The sequence below is a fragment of the Ochotona curzoniae genome, unplaced genomic scaffold (genome assembly GCF_017591425.1).
Source record: "Ochotona curzoniae isolate NIBS_2020 unplaced genomic scaffold, NIBS_Ocur_1.0 scaffold_4701, whole genome shotgun sequence".
NCBI classification, from domain to species: Eukaryota; Metazoa; Chordata; class Mammalia; order Lagomorpha; family Ochotonidae; genus Ochotona; species Ochotona curzoniae.
Genome location: NW_024467122.1, coordinates 78,542,238 through 78,557,281, shown reverse-complemented (window position 1 = coordinate 78,557,281; position 15,044 = coordinate 78,542,238). Strand labels below are relative to the sequence as shown.

Sequence of the window (15,044 nt, the reverse complement as noted above, 5' to 3'; positions counted from 1 at the left end):
GCTTAAAAGCTAATTAATGAGCACAGAAGGAATACTGAATGCTGAGTGTGGTTATTAAGGAATAAAGACAAAGGAAAATGATTACTGTATCTTTGTCAAATATTACCTTCTCTCACTGGAACAAAGGGTTGCTTCTGAGAGCCAGTCCCTTCCGGGGGCTTCGGGAGAGCTCTGAGAAGCTGGCCAGCAGCACATGGCATCCTGGGGGGCACCTGGCCTGCCCACTGGGCAGGTGAGCACCTGGCTCTCCCACTCCGCCTCGGCCAGCCCCACAGGAGGGACCCTGTCTGCCAGCCCCAGGGCCTCTCTTACTTTGAGGGTGGCGCACGCTGTGTAGCACACGTTGGGCAGGATCTCGATGGGTTCCTTGAACATGACCCTGAATGTGTTGGCGGTCCCATCACAACTGAAGCCGGTATCATTCTGTCCCAGGGTTTGTTTTTTCTCATATTCGATGATCTGGAATTTTAAAGAGAAGTTCCATTGAAGTTAAACCAATGGGAACTAAGGTTTGAACACAGGAAGCTCTTAGACAGCCGCTCAGAGCACGCAGCCTGCGCTCTGACTTCCCTCCCCGCAAGCCTGGCGTCGGTGGTCGCCTCCCACAGACAGGCCGGTAGAGCCAGCCTCGCAGGGCCGCGAGTGCGGTTTTCCTGGGGCACACGGCCTTCCACATGCCAACCCACATCGGCCTGCTAGAACCTCCCTCAGCATCTTCTGTGTCTTATCCTTAGTGTAATTAAAACAACTTCCGCCATACTGGATTGGTGGATAAAGTGTAAAAACCAAAAGTCTGCCTTTTCAATGGAAGCCCCTGGACGTGCAGGTCCTGCTCGGCCCCGGTGTGCGGATGGGTGGGCACCAGCGGCTGCAGGGAGAGCATGGCGGGCAGATGCGGGCTGAGGAGGCTCTGAGCACGTTTGCTTTGGAGGTTGCCAGGTGGCCGGAAAAGGGGTTCCCATGCAGCGGTGGATGTTTCTGACCCTGCCTTTTGCACACTTGAGATGAAAACAGTGGCAGTGAGGCCATGTCCCCCTGGCACAGGGCAGGGTAGGGCCATGTGGGGGAGTGGCTGTGCATTGGGTACTCAGGAGTATGTAATTTGAGCAAACTAAGCCCTACTCACCACTTCTGCAATGAGCACATGCTTCCTGTGTGTTACAGTTCAATAAAAATAACAAGACAGTAGGATGCCTGTCAATAAACTAAGTGGGTACAGCCTGTGGCCATAACCGTGCAATCTGGAAGCCACCAGAGACTTCTCTGCCTTTCACTGATTTTTCATTGCAAAAAACCAAACCAACCCCAAAACAACACCCTTGCTTTCTCCACTTCCCAAGATTACTGTGAGAATCAAAATAACAGCCAACTCCACAAGATAGGGACAGACTGTGCACCGAACATGCGATATGCAGCCCAGGCCTTGGCTTTGGGAGGGTGCACCTGGCGTGGCCGATGAAGAGGGGGAGGCTGAGGTTCCCTAATCTGGCCCAGTCAGACCTTTGCAGTGGAGGGTGTGTCTTCACACCTAGGCGTGCCTAGCAGGCTGCAGCTGTGCTGTAAGATCTGTGCCGTGACATGTGTTCCTACGCACTGTGACGTACGGGTACTGTGACATCAACCCACGCACAGCAACATGAGGTCTGCACATTGACATGGGGCCCGTGCACTGTGACGTAAGGCCTGCGCACTGTGACGTGAGCCCGCATACTGTGATGTACGGGAGCAGGCACTGTGATGTGAGTCTGCGCAAAGCCATTACACCTGACTCAGTCTTCAGATTCACTGCCCACCACACTGCTGTCCCCTGGACTGTGGAGTGTACCTGGATATTCACTTGATAATCCGTGGGACCATGGATAGACCCGTACAAACCAAAGCCGACGATGGAGATTCTTCTGTTCACCGTGAACCTGTGGGAGAGAAGCCAAACATACAATCGCATCAACAACCCCACAAGTGCCAAATCACAGAAACTTTTCTGTGTCAGCTGGAACATCCACATTTGTGTATAAAAAGGAATACTAACGAATTAGCTATTCCTGAAAATGTAACCACTCTCCTCCTGGAGTAGCTGTGAACCTCACTGGCACAGGGGACTTTGTTCTTCATCGTATGGCGGAACTGAAGTTGAACACCTGCCATGTACTCACGAGGGCTTGAGAGCTGCACTAGTGCGGTGTGCCTGCATATCTTCCCGGGGACAGGGAGCGTCCACCTGCACCACGCCTACAACTTGTCACACAGTGAATACTCAAAAGTGGCTACCACATGGAGGGCTGGGCTGGGCACTAGGGAAGCTGTGCCAGCCAAGACCATTTCTGCCAGTGGGCTTAGGGCCTAATGGAGGACATGGAGATCAACCAGAAATGCAAATAAACCCATGATTAAGGGGTTGGGGGGGGATGCAGCGGATGGCGGAGGACTTGACCCACAGGGGGATTGCTAAAGAGGACTCTCACCAGAGTAGGAATAAGTCCAGTTAGGTGAGAGTTCAGAAATTCTGACCCAGCTGCCCCCATTTTATAAAGGCATGAAAACTAACATTAGACACAAACAGAACAGGAAGGCTGTAGGGAAATATTTTCAGCCACAATTGCTCTGAACACCAACACCCCTACAGGAGCACCTCTCACAATGCCTACAAGTTGGACGCAGCCCTTCCGCTCATGGTTGGAGAAGCCTTACACACTTAGTTTAAGAAATGAACTTGTCTGGGTCAAAGGGCAAAGCTGAGACACATTCCAGGTGTGTTTGGTGCAAGCCCACACTTAGAGCCATGCTGAATACCAGCAGGTAAGAGTGCCCCTTGGAAAAACACACCAGTAAGCTGTTTATGTAGCAGGCTATTACACAAAGTAATACATTGCTATTATTATATAAAGCAGTGCATTCTGTTTTAAGTCAGAGAATAGGAGCCCTGTATGATATCTCAACTGGCTTATCTTCCCACCTCCAACTGCCAAGATCCCATGTGGGAGTCCCGGCTGCCTAAAGCTTTGGGACCCTGAGCTTGCACAGGAGACCTGGCAGAACCAATGGATGCAAGATCTGTCTCTCCTCTCTGGGAATCTGCCTTTCCAGTAAAATAAATCCTTAAAAAAAAAAAAATTCCAGAAAATACAGCCCAACAACAAAGAAAATAGCCCTTGTTACCTCTGCACTGTTTGGACTTGTATGAACAAATTACACTTAAAAGGCACAGGGACAGATCTTCCATCTGCTGGTCACTTCCCAAGGGCTGGGCCAGGTCAAGGCCAGGAGCCCAGCGCGCTCTCACTGCCCTTCCCAGGAGTGCTTCACCAGGGCGCGACACGGTCCCCGAGAGGCTGGTTCACTCAGAGATGGGGTACACAGGATTTCAAGTGGTGGCTTGCATCACAGCACCTGCCCCACAGTAAATCATTAAATCTCCTATCAGAATACACACACACACATATATATGTACTTCAGAAAGTTCAAGGGAAAACAATTACATTGGTATCCAAAATGATTAGAATCCATGCACTCTTCCCATGAACTTTCTCAAGAACCTTCATGTTTTTATAATCTTATCCATGTAAAGTAGTAAATATTAATAGTTATATTTAACTACTCCTTTGTTGGAAAATCTAGGATACCTGCAGTTTTTATTATACAGCATTTCCATGGTAAGAAATCTTATGGCTAAACCACTTTACAAAGCCTTATTCAAATAAATGAATTAATTAATTAATGAATAAATAAATAAAATTCCTAGTATAATTGTTGGTAAAAATGAAAGGCACTTTTATTTCTTTTTTTATTTATTTGAGAGACAAACACAGACACAAAGAAGGGGTGTGGGGGACAGGGGCAGGACTCTTCTGTTTGCTGGGTCATTCCTCAAATGCCCACGGCAGCTGGGGCTGGAGTCCGCTGAAGTCAGGAGCCAGGAAGTCACTGGGTTTCCATGCAGGTGGCAGGGACCCAACCACTTAGGTTGTCGCCTGCGTGCAGCAGGAGGAAGCCAAGCTGGGAGCAGAGCTGGGATTCAAACTCAGTGACTGCAAAATGGGGGGGGGGGGGGGAATCCCAAGCAGTGTCTTAGTGCTCAGGCCAGATACCCACCCCAAAAGGCACATTCACAACGCTTTACATCAAGATTGTCCGGCTGTGTTCTGGAGAGGCGACACTTCACATCCCATAACGCAGAAATGGCCCTTATTCCTCATCAACTTCCTCCTGTTTTTGAGAAACTGCCAAACTCACAGACTCCGTCTCCATTTCTGATTACTTGGGAGGTATGACACCTGCTCCTCTGCTTCCGGCCTGCCGTCCTGCTCTTCGGCTGAAGGCTACTCACTGCTTTCCTTGTCTTCTCCACTGAGAGAGCACATTACTCATAGGTTATGACTATTCCTGCTTCCATGTTACCATCGGTTACAAAATGTTTTCCATGTGTCATTCATCTCTCTCTTTTTTTTTGTACTTTTACAAAAAATATTTATTTTTATTGGAAAGTCAGATTTAGAGAGAGAAGGCGATACAAAGAGAAAGATCTGTGTGCTGGATCACTCCCCAAGTGGCTGCAATGTCCAGAGCCTTGCTGATTTGAAGCCAGGAGCCAGGAGCCTCTTCCGGGTCTCCCACATGGGTGCAGGATCCCAAGGTGGGGGAGTAGAGCAGCCAGGATATGAACCCGCACCCATGTGGGACCTTGGCACATGCCAGGCGAGGACTTGAGCTATGAAGCCGCCAAGCCGGTCCCTCATCTCTTAAGTTTATGGTGGTCTTGAACATAGGATTTTTCAACTATTTACAATCAAATTACAAGCAATGCCAAGTTTAGTAAATACTGTAATGCTGTAACAATGTTTTATTTTAAAAATTATGTTACTACAGATATTTGTTACAGTAACATCTCATCCACCTGCATGGCACATTCCCAGCTGGATTCTTGTTTAGCGTGAACATTTTCACGTGTGGGGTACTGGTATGTGGGCTCAATGAGGATCTGGGCTGGCTGTCCCTGTAGCTGGGGCCTCCTGCCTGTCTACTATTCTGCGGTGGGGACGAGCTCTGCAGCCCGCTTCAGACGACACTGGCCTCGGACACTTCCTCACGCCCTCTTGTGCGTGGCCTGTGCTCCTGTCTCCACTGCAGAAACACTGAGCCCTTCCACAGAACTTTAAAAGAATTATGTCATGCCATGCCTCCCATTAAAAACATGTAATTTCTGAGAGGAAATGCCTACTGCACGTAGGTTAATTTGGAAGACAGCATCCTTATTTAAGTCTGCTTCCAGTCACATCTGTAGTTCTTCATAAATGTGCCACACTCAGCAATTAAGAGCTACTGAACTATCAAAACTGCTTGAGCAGGACCCTCGGGGCATGCCCCACATAGGGGACCTGGGATGGGTGGGAGGCTGGGCGGGGCTTCTCCCTTTGTTTCTCCCCTGACCCCAGACCTGGGGGTGGGGGAAAATGATATTAGTGTGGAAACAGTGGTCTTACCCACTTTCCTGTAGCCCTTGACCCTATGAGCCTGTATCAACTATGTAAGATTATCAAAACAAAATATATGTGTATATATATATATTATACTTATTTATATCTATATATAAACAATAACTGTGCCATACTGAAGATTTCTCACTGGGTTTAATCCTACCACTTTAGGTTGTTAACAATGTACGTGGCATTATAAATAATGTTACATACTGTTGTATTACTATATCTGTAGCAGTAACATAATTTTAAAAATTAAACACTATCATAGAGAATTACAATATTTACTAAATATATCTGAACAGCTTCTAAACTTTGCATTTTTGTGGAGAAGAATGGCAGATAATATCCCCCCACTAGCTGTTTTCAGGTGCGCAGCTCTGTGGCAGCAAGCAGCTGCTGCCATTACGTCTCTGAGTCTCGATCACAGATGGGAATGATGGTTTCTGAACACTCAGTGTCTAAGTGGTCATTAATGGCCCGTCAGTCAACAGACCTCCTTCAGGAGGACCTGTTCTGCCCCCAAGGAGGCAGCCTCTGTTTTCGCGAAGCTCGGTGTCTTGGCTGGCAAGGAGTTGGGGTATGCAAGGAGTATGCACACAAGTCTTCCACAATAAACAAATCTCAATTGTCATGAATTAGTGCCACATAGGTAAATTTATCTATGACTAATTCGTGAACTTATTTCACTATGACCAAAACATTTGGGGGGCACTTTCAATATCCACTGACTTATGAGAGACAATTAGCATAGAAATAAAGGAGATACTAATTGATTCTTATTATTGGTGATACTTAGGTTGTACAAGGCATCACCAGGAACACATAATTAGCAAATACTAAACTAATGCTCTTGGGAGAAATTTGTTTACACATATAAATATTCACACGCACATGTCACATATATAAGAACCTTAATTTCTAAAGCCAACTCATTCTAGCAGCTTCTATTTTATTTTGCAACAGAGAAAATGGGCTTGCCAGAGGCTGCCTGACTACTGGGGGCCGGTGCTGGCGTTCACTCCCAGTACAAGTCCGAGAACCAGAGCTTCCAGCTACAGTCCAGCTGCGGTCCAGCTGCTCTGTGTTGGCTGGCAGTGCTGGAGGAAGGCCTCAACACGCCACTAGTCACCCCAGTCTTTGGCTGAAAATGACTAAGCAAGGGCCCCGGGTGTTGACTGTGCTGTCACAAATAAATTCCAGCAAGCAGACCGAGTTCATAAGCACAAAAATCATGAGTCAACAGTTTGACTACACTGTTTCGGCTGGAATCTTTAAACAACAGAAAGGGCTGAGGCAGTGAGGCAGTGCTGCTGCTCATGGAACTGGAGACATTAATCTAACGCATTCACGCCCTCACTCCCCCAGGCTGCTACCTCAGCTACACGTGTTCCGCACTCAATTTTCAAAACTTATGTGTGAAGTATACTATCTAAAAATTTCATTTCCGGCTAATACAGATGGAATCACAAAATGTTAATTAAAAAAAAAGGAAGGACTGGTGGCGGGGTGCTGATGCTGTGGTGCAGTTGGTTAGGCCACTGTCTACAACTCAGGGCTCCCATACAAGCGCTGGTCCCAGTCCTGGCTGCTGTACTTCCAGTACATTCCCCGGCTAAATGCACCGGCAATCAGAAGACAGTCCAAGTGCTTAGGTCCCGGACTAAGTGAGAGACCACCAAGTGGGAGACCCGCCTAGGGGTTTGGGCCTGGCTCAAGCTTAGGGTGTGAAACAGTGTATGGGATGCATCTCAAACTCTGCCTTTCAAATACAGTACACACTGCGAAGGGGGGAGCTGGGAATGACCAGCGTGTGTGTCTTCAGCAAATCACCAGAGAAGCCGCTGCCTTCGCGGCAGACAAGCATCTAACGTCCTGATGCTTCACGGCCACGCCTCCCAGGACTGCCACACTGCTGCAACATAGCAAGGACAGCTGATCCCCACGCCCCTCTCCTCCCCGCCCCCCTGCGTCCCCCAGGCAAGGACAGCTGTCCCCCCCCCAGGGTGCATGTGTGTTTGCATCTGGAATGCATCTGGAAACCTCCCGCAAGCCTTGTGGACATCTACTATCATCAAACCTGTGAAGAGTGGCATCAGCGGGTCCGGCCGCCAAGCCAGTCTCTCCCTCTCGGAGGGAGCTCTCTGCTCCTGCAGCAGACCCAAGGACCTGCCCCGTGGACGTGTAACACCTGACAGAGTACCTTCTGTGTCTCGCTGAGGCTGACTCAGCGTGTTATCATCATGAGGCTTATGCTTCCTTCATAATCAACCAAGACAGGCTTTCTTCTTTGGCGCCTGCTCTGTGCCTTGAGGATTTGGTCAAACTCGCCTGTGAGAGCCCCTTTGTGAAGGGACAGTTCTTTGATAACTTTTAATTCCTTCCATGGTAATTGGTCTACTGGGGTTTTCTTCTTCAGTCAATTTTGATAATTTATATTTGCCCATAAAATGATCCATTCCATCAGTATGTCCAATTTATTAGCACAGTGTGATCCCAGGGTTAAAATAAAAATTTTTGTGTATGATTATATTCCCATTTTGATTACTTTTTTCTTATTATGGGATCTTTCTTCTTCTTCTTCTTTTTTTTTTTAAATTGGAAAGTCAGATATACAGAGAGGAGGAGAGACAGAGAGGAAGATCTTCTTCTGTCCAATGATTCACTCCCCAAGCAGCCGCAACTGTTGAAGCTGAACCAATCTGAAGCCAGGAGCCTGGAGCCTCTTCAAGGTCTCCCATGTGGGTCCCAGGGCTTTGAGGAGTCCTCAACTGCTTTCCCAGGCCATAAGCAAGGAGATGGATGGGAAGCAGGGCTGCTGGGATTAGAACCGGTGCCTATATGGAATACTGGTGCATGCAAGGCAAGGCCTTAGCCGCTAAGGCACTGCACTGGGCCCCCCATTTTGATTTCTTAATGAGTTTTATTATCTTTTTGTTTTAAACTCTGTTTTTTAAAACTGATTTCTACATTTTTCCTTATCATTTTCCTGAGGTTCTTCGCTATTCATTTTTTAGCTTCTTAGTTGAATGTTTACATTTATTTCTATTCTGTTTTCTAAAGCTAAGTGTTTTCTTTGTGTGCAGCTTTGGTTGCATAACCTAACTCTGACATACAATATTCTTAATGTGAGCGATCCCTACATAGCTTACAAGTACATGCTTCATTTCTGAGGTTTACAATGGCTGCTCCCCTGAATTCTATTTGTTAAACTCGTTCTTTCTAGTTTTCCATTAACTTGCTCCTAAATTACCAAAAACTCATTTCTCCTATACGAAAGCCAGGGGAGCAAAAACAAATTCATCAACAGGATCACATGCAGGCATTTTCCAAGATACGTGGGATTTTTTCCATTTTTCCCTTTCAAAGCTTCTATAAATGTATACTGTTATTTTTCAAGCAAGGTCTATAGAATGAAAACAACTCACCTTCAATACACTGATGTGTGCGTCATGATTTTCAGTCCTAAGCTAATACAGTGTCTCAGCAGCTGAGGCCTAGATCGCAGGGATCCAGCAAGCCCCCGGCAAAGGGCCGGGCCCCACAGTCACGTGACCCTCAGTCATAATCCAGTGAGGAGAGCGGCAGTCCCGGTCACCTACTCCTTGCCTCCCACGTCAACTAGAAACGCACTGCATGAAACGTGCGAGTCGGCTCCCACCCCCCGGCCCAGCGCGGCAGGTACCTGATGCGGTCACTGGTCCCACTGTAGCCCCAACGGCTCTCGACTTGCTGGAACCGGTTGATGCAGCACTCCTTGCCCCTGAGGCAGCACCGGGGCCGGTCGGTGTACTCCACGCGGGGTTTAGGGTTGACGGTAAAGTGCAGAAAGAGGTTCACCACTTCACGATCCGACAGAATCCCAGACTGGGCAGGGCCTGCACAAACGAAAAGGCAAACCTCTATTAAGGGCGATTTGATTTCAAAATGAACTCACATCCCAAAGACGTCAAGTCTAAATTCTCTCTCCTTTTCTCTCTCTCTCTGTTTCTGTCTTTCACATAAATAAATCTTTTAAAAAGATAAAATAAAAGGGGCTGGCACAGAAGCATAGTGTGTTAGGCCTCCGCCTCTGTTGCCAGCATCCCATATGAGCACTGGTTCGAGTCCCAGCTGCTCCACTTTCAATCCAGCTCCCTCCTAATGTGCCTGGGGAACTAGTGGAGGATGGCCAGGTTCATGGGCCCCTCCATCCACGTGGGAGACATAGAGGAAGCTCCTGGCTTCCAAGTGGCCTAAGTCTGGCCATTGGGGACATTTGGGGAGTTGACCAGTGGATGGAGGATGGAGGATCTCTTTCTCTTCTTTCTCTTTCTATAAATCTGCTTCACAAATAACAATACAACTCTGAGGTAACAGAGATCTCAGGATTCTCCTATCACTCACCCGCCCCTGGGGGCCAGCACAGACTTCTCACCATTCCCAGCATTGGGCTGATGAGAAAGTGCTTAATGGCAGCCAGGGAGATTGCTCCGCATCCTCTCCCCTCACCTGTCCAAAGGCAATCCATCCAGAGATGGAAACGCCAGGGACCAGTGCTTTATTTCTGCGGTTTAAAAGTTGGCAGAGGGCCCGGCGCGGTGGCGCAAGTAGTTAAAGGTCCTCGCCTTGCATGCCTGGGATCCCATATGGGCGCCGGTTCTAATCCCGGCAGCCCCGCTTCCCTTCCAGCTCCCTGCCTGTGGCCTGGGAAAGCAGTCGAGGATGGCCCAGGGCTTTGGGACCCTGCACCCGCGTGGGAGACCCGGAAGAGGCTCCTGGCTTCGGATCGGCATAGTATCGGCCGTTGCGCTCACTTGGGGAGTGAATCATCGGACGGAAGATCTTCCTCTCTGTCTCTCCTCTCTGTATATCCGCCTTTTCAATGAAAAATAATAAAAATAAATCTTTAAAAAAAAATAAAATAAAAGTTGGCAGAGGGTAGGAGCCAAGATCCGAAGAGCTACAAGGGTGTCATACGACGCATGCTAGCTTTCCCACTATTTCTAATCAGAGAAAAGCTTCAAATGCCTTAAACTTAGGTTCTTCATAAAAGATACCAGCAGATTCCTCCAGAGGCCAAGCTAGCTAAATAACAGACTTCGATTCCACCGGTTTGTGCGTTAGCTGGTGCTGGTGACACACTGAAGCTGACCTTGCACCTGCTGGTGCACAAGAAGACTTAGGTCTGAGGTCAGCCCAGGAGAGTTTTCTTGGGAGGATTCCCCAACTAGACCCACTGGACTCAAACTTCAGCCACAGTGGAAACCACAAGTTATGTGGTCCGACCTTAGAGTACACATAGCGGGTTTGGGCCTCCTCAGTTGCTGATGCCTGTGCAGTGGACAGCATGCCAAACGCATGCGGGGACATGACGGCCAGATCCTCTAGGCCAGCAGAGGCTAGTGCGTGCCTCGTGAAAGGATGGAAAACGGAGCAGGTCGGACGGCTTTCCTGACCGAGCTTTGCAGCATGTTCCTGGGTCTGTGGATCACTGAGGTGAACTTTGTCATCCAACAGACATCAAACTGACAATGTCTCAGAACTATCAAATCCACTCAACACCTTTGGAACATGCTTCCCCACGTGGGGGTCTCTATAAAATCACCCAACAACCCCTCATCCCTGGGTATCAGTGCAGTCCGACAGTAAGGAGCAATCCTCTCTCCTTCCCTGCCCCCCTGCAGATACAAGAGAAAAAGAAAAAACCAAACATTGATCCAGACAGATGCTGATAACGTTACAGCTAGCTGATCATGTTACCTGCTGCAAACTCCTCAATTGTCATCAGCGGAAACCGGATTAGAGAAAGTGCTTTTCCTAGAACCTTCTGCTTGTTTGCAAAAGTCACAGGTAGTTGTTGCCTCTGACACTCTGCTTCTGCCCAGCGCACAACGGCTCCAAAAAGTCGACTTTCTCGAATACTAAGTGTGTCTCTTTCCAGAACTGCACATAGTGTGTCTACGGTAAAAAAAATTCAAAGAGGTATCAAATTAGGATTTTGTTAACAAAACAATACTGAAAAACATGCTTAAATTGTTTTCAAACCTCAGTGGAAGATAAACTGCTTGAAACCATATGTTATACTTAAAACTCTTTCTTCTTCCTCTCAAATGAGTAAATAAATTGCAAATATTGAATAATTATTTTCTACGTATCTAATTTAGAAAAGGCAAAAATCACATTTTGCTACGCCACCTTTTCCATTAATGCCTTAAATCTCAATTTTCACAGACTTGTTTCTGGATTCTCCAGACAGGTGTTTCCCTAACAAGACAAGTCGTCCTTTACCTTTCTTTATATTACTTACAGGACCTTAGTACATAAGACAAGCATTCTTACTCGTCTGAAATCTTCCGAGAGGCAATGAGGTGGTGAAAACGTTTAGGAATCTTTTCAGTCAAATGAAAAGGCAAGCTCGTCAAGGTTGACTTGACTCATGGGGACAGAGTCACTAACAGTCCATCCGGCAAGGCTGCCGGGCGAGGCCACACGGCACTTAGAACAACACGGAGGTCCGCGGCGAACTTACCAATGTCAATGTCAGTAAAGCCCTCTGCACTTATGGCATCCATTGTGCTTTTGTCTATTGTGTCTAGACAGAGACTAGCGAGCTGAGGTTCATCGAATAACCGAGCCTAAACAGACAGAGACAGTCAGTTTGCTTTCACAGTCACTTTAACTTCATGCTGTGCATTCAAGTTCACATGGTCAAGTGTAACAATCACCAAGTACAGAACAGCACCTACACATCCCTAAAACTCTTTATTTCATAATTAGAAATCAAAGCTGAAGATACCAATGTTTTGCTAAGAAACACTCATTACCAATAACGATCCTATGATTTTTCTTGTCATATGCTTCCCAGCCTGTTTTCATATTCTGTTTTCTATTCTGACCCTCAGTAAGCCCTCCAAGGTTAGACAAGGCAGGTGTTATTATCCAATTTCCCAAATGGGGAAAAGCGCTCAGAGTGAGGCCGCACTGTGAAGCTGCATCTTAAATCCCAGCGTTACAATCTTGAGTCACAGGAGTAACTGCTGAGCACATGAGTACCAACAGAGCAGGTTGTTCCATTTTCTGTTTTGACCGAGGAGACAAAATGGAGCACAAGAATTTTGCAGCTCTGTGAACATAAGCAAAAACTAGATCTCACAAAGAAGCACAAATAAAAGTCACACGGTGGAGTATTATACAACAATGACAAAAAATGACCTACAGGTATACACAAGAAAAAAATGAAGCCCACAGACCTGAGGATGAGCAAAAGAAGCCATTTTTATAGAACGAGCAGGAACGTATAATGCAGGATTCCAGCAATGCTGATGGGGGCTTTAGGTCACAAGTTGAGCTTAAAACACGCTTTTCACGGGGCAGGTGTTTGGCGAAACGGCTAACACGCCACGTGGGATGCCTGCATCTCATTATCAGAGCGCCTGGGTTCCAGCCTCAATTGCACCTCTGAGTCCAGCTCCCTGCTAACGCACAACCTGGTAGGCAGTAGCTGATGACTCAAATGCTTGGGTCCCTGCCACCCATAGCGACACCAGGATGGAGTTCCAGACCCCTGGCTTTGTCCTATTCCAGCCCTGACTGTGGCAGGCCTGGGGGTTGGGGAGTGGAGGGAGGGAGGGCGGGCGAGGAAGTGGGGAACGGACCAGAGGACAGAGATCTCTGCTTCTGACTTTCAAATAAATAAATTTAAAAATGAATCTAAATATATGCTTTATAAATACACAATTTCATTTCTAAAAGCAAAAGTTTGTAAAGCAGGGAGAAGGAAAGCCAAACTCCAATGAGATTTAAAAGCCAAATCACTGAAAGCAGAGGTGCGGTGGCTGGTGTGCTAGCGGAACAGTGCTGTTTACATTTCACAGCATGGACAGATACCAAAGCCACACAGGTGCTCCTGCCATGCAGCTGCTGAGAACGCTACCAATGAGCCAGTCACAGGACAAATGACACCACCTGGCATGACTTAGGACTCTTAACATTAAGGTGGAATTCATTTTAAAGGATTCTGTAACTTAGATATTACCAAACTATTTGACAGCTATCTTAAGAAAGATTGCATGGAAGGGCAAAAGTATTACCCGCAATGACTTAATTTTTTTTTAAAAAAAAGTATATATATTTTATTTCTACTTTAAACATATAGTTGAAATCTGAAGTTAAGATGCCTGTTGGAGGCTGGTACATCACAGCACGCTAAACCTCCACCTGTCTGGCCAAGATCTCATATGGACACCAGTTCTTTCTAGTCCTGGCTGTTCCGCTTCTGATTGAGCTCCCTGCTAATGGTCTGGAAAAGCAGTGGAGGATGGCCCGAATCCCGAGGCCCCTGCACCCAGGTAGGAGACTTGGAAGAAGCTCCTGACTCCCAGCTTTGGATCAGTCCAGCTCTGCCAGTTCTTGGGGAGTGAACCAGTGGATGGAAGAGCTCTCTCTCTCTCCCTGAAACTCTGTATTTCAAATTTAAAAAATTAGAAGTTTTTCAAAATTAAAAAGCTCTCACATAACAATCTGAAGTAGGCCGTTCTTTAAAATCATGGAAAAACTCAAATTTGAAAATGTTGTTCTTAGACAGAGTCTGTTTACGCATACTTGTTTAAATTTTAAATAACTCTCAGGGAAAGTGGCACAGCAGTGGGGATGCTGCTGGGACATCCGCAACCCGCAACGTCGTGCCTGGGAGCGAGTTCCGGTCCGCGCCCAGTCGAGCTTCCCGCTCAGGGACGTCCTGGGAAGCAGAGGGTGGCGGCCTGGACTGAATTCTAGGCTCTTCACCTCAGCTGGCCCAGGCCTGGCAACTGCTCAGCAACTGGGGATGAGCCGGCAGAGAGATGAATGATCTTTCTCGCTGCCTTTCAAATAAATAATCTTTTTCAGTTAAGGGAAATATATTATTTATTCTAATAATGGAAGCTTTTCATTTTAAAATCTGTAATATCAAGTTTAAAGAAAAGTTGCAAACATAGTACTAAAGAATACTAATATATACTTCATCAAAATGTCTTTAAATGCTATTCATGTAACATTCCAGCACACTAATTCTATCATTTTCTCTGCAATCACATACAAATATGTACACATGTACGCATGTAGCTGAGGGACGGGGTATACTGAATTACATATAATCATATCATCATCTGGGTCTCCCACCTGAGTGCAAGGGCTCAAACACTTGGGCCATCTACACTGCTTTTCCAGGCACATCAGCGGGGAGTTTGATCAGAAGTGGAACTGCGGGCCTGGCGCAGTAGCCTAGTGGCTAAAGTCCTCACCTTGCAAGCGCTGGGATCCCATATGGGTGCCAGCTCATGTTCCAGCAGCCCTACTTCCCATCCAGATCCCTCCTTGTGACCTAGGATAGTTGAGCAAGACCCAAAGCCTTGGGACCCCGCACCTGCGTGGGAGACCCGGAAGAAGTTCCTGGCTCCTTGGCTTCAGGTCAGCTCAGCTTCAACTGCTGCAGCCATTTCAGGAATGAATCCATGGATGGAAGATAGATCTTCCTGTCTCTCCTCTTTGTATATTCTGAATTCCCAAAAAAAGGAAAAAAAAAAAATCTTAAAAAAAAAAAAAAGAAGAAAC

General features: G+C 47.0%; 1 protein-coding gene across 1 annotated transcript in view; it reads right to left on the bottom strand.

Moving 5' to 3' along the window:
- The window catches only part of BTBD1 (BTB domain containing 1), a 30,610-nt gene that overhangs the window by 1,904 nt on the left and 13,662 nt on the right, over positions 1-15,044 (bottom strand). Inside the window, exons 3-7 of the mRNA XM_040968494.1 lie at positions 11,983-12,088; positions 11,214-11,411; positions 9,157-9,349; positions 1,826-1,913; positions 313-459 (exon numbers count right to left, since the gene is read on the bottom strand). Coding sequence (XP_040824428.1) covers positions 313-459; positions 1,826-1,913; positions 9,157-9,349; positions 11,214-11,411; positions 11,983-12,088 — 732 coding nt within the window. The remainder of the gene's footprint in view (positions 1-312; positions 460-1,825; positions 1,914-9,156; positions 9,350-11,213; positions 11,412-11,982; positions 12,089-15,044) is intronic.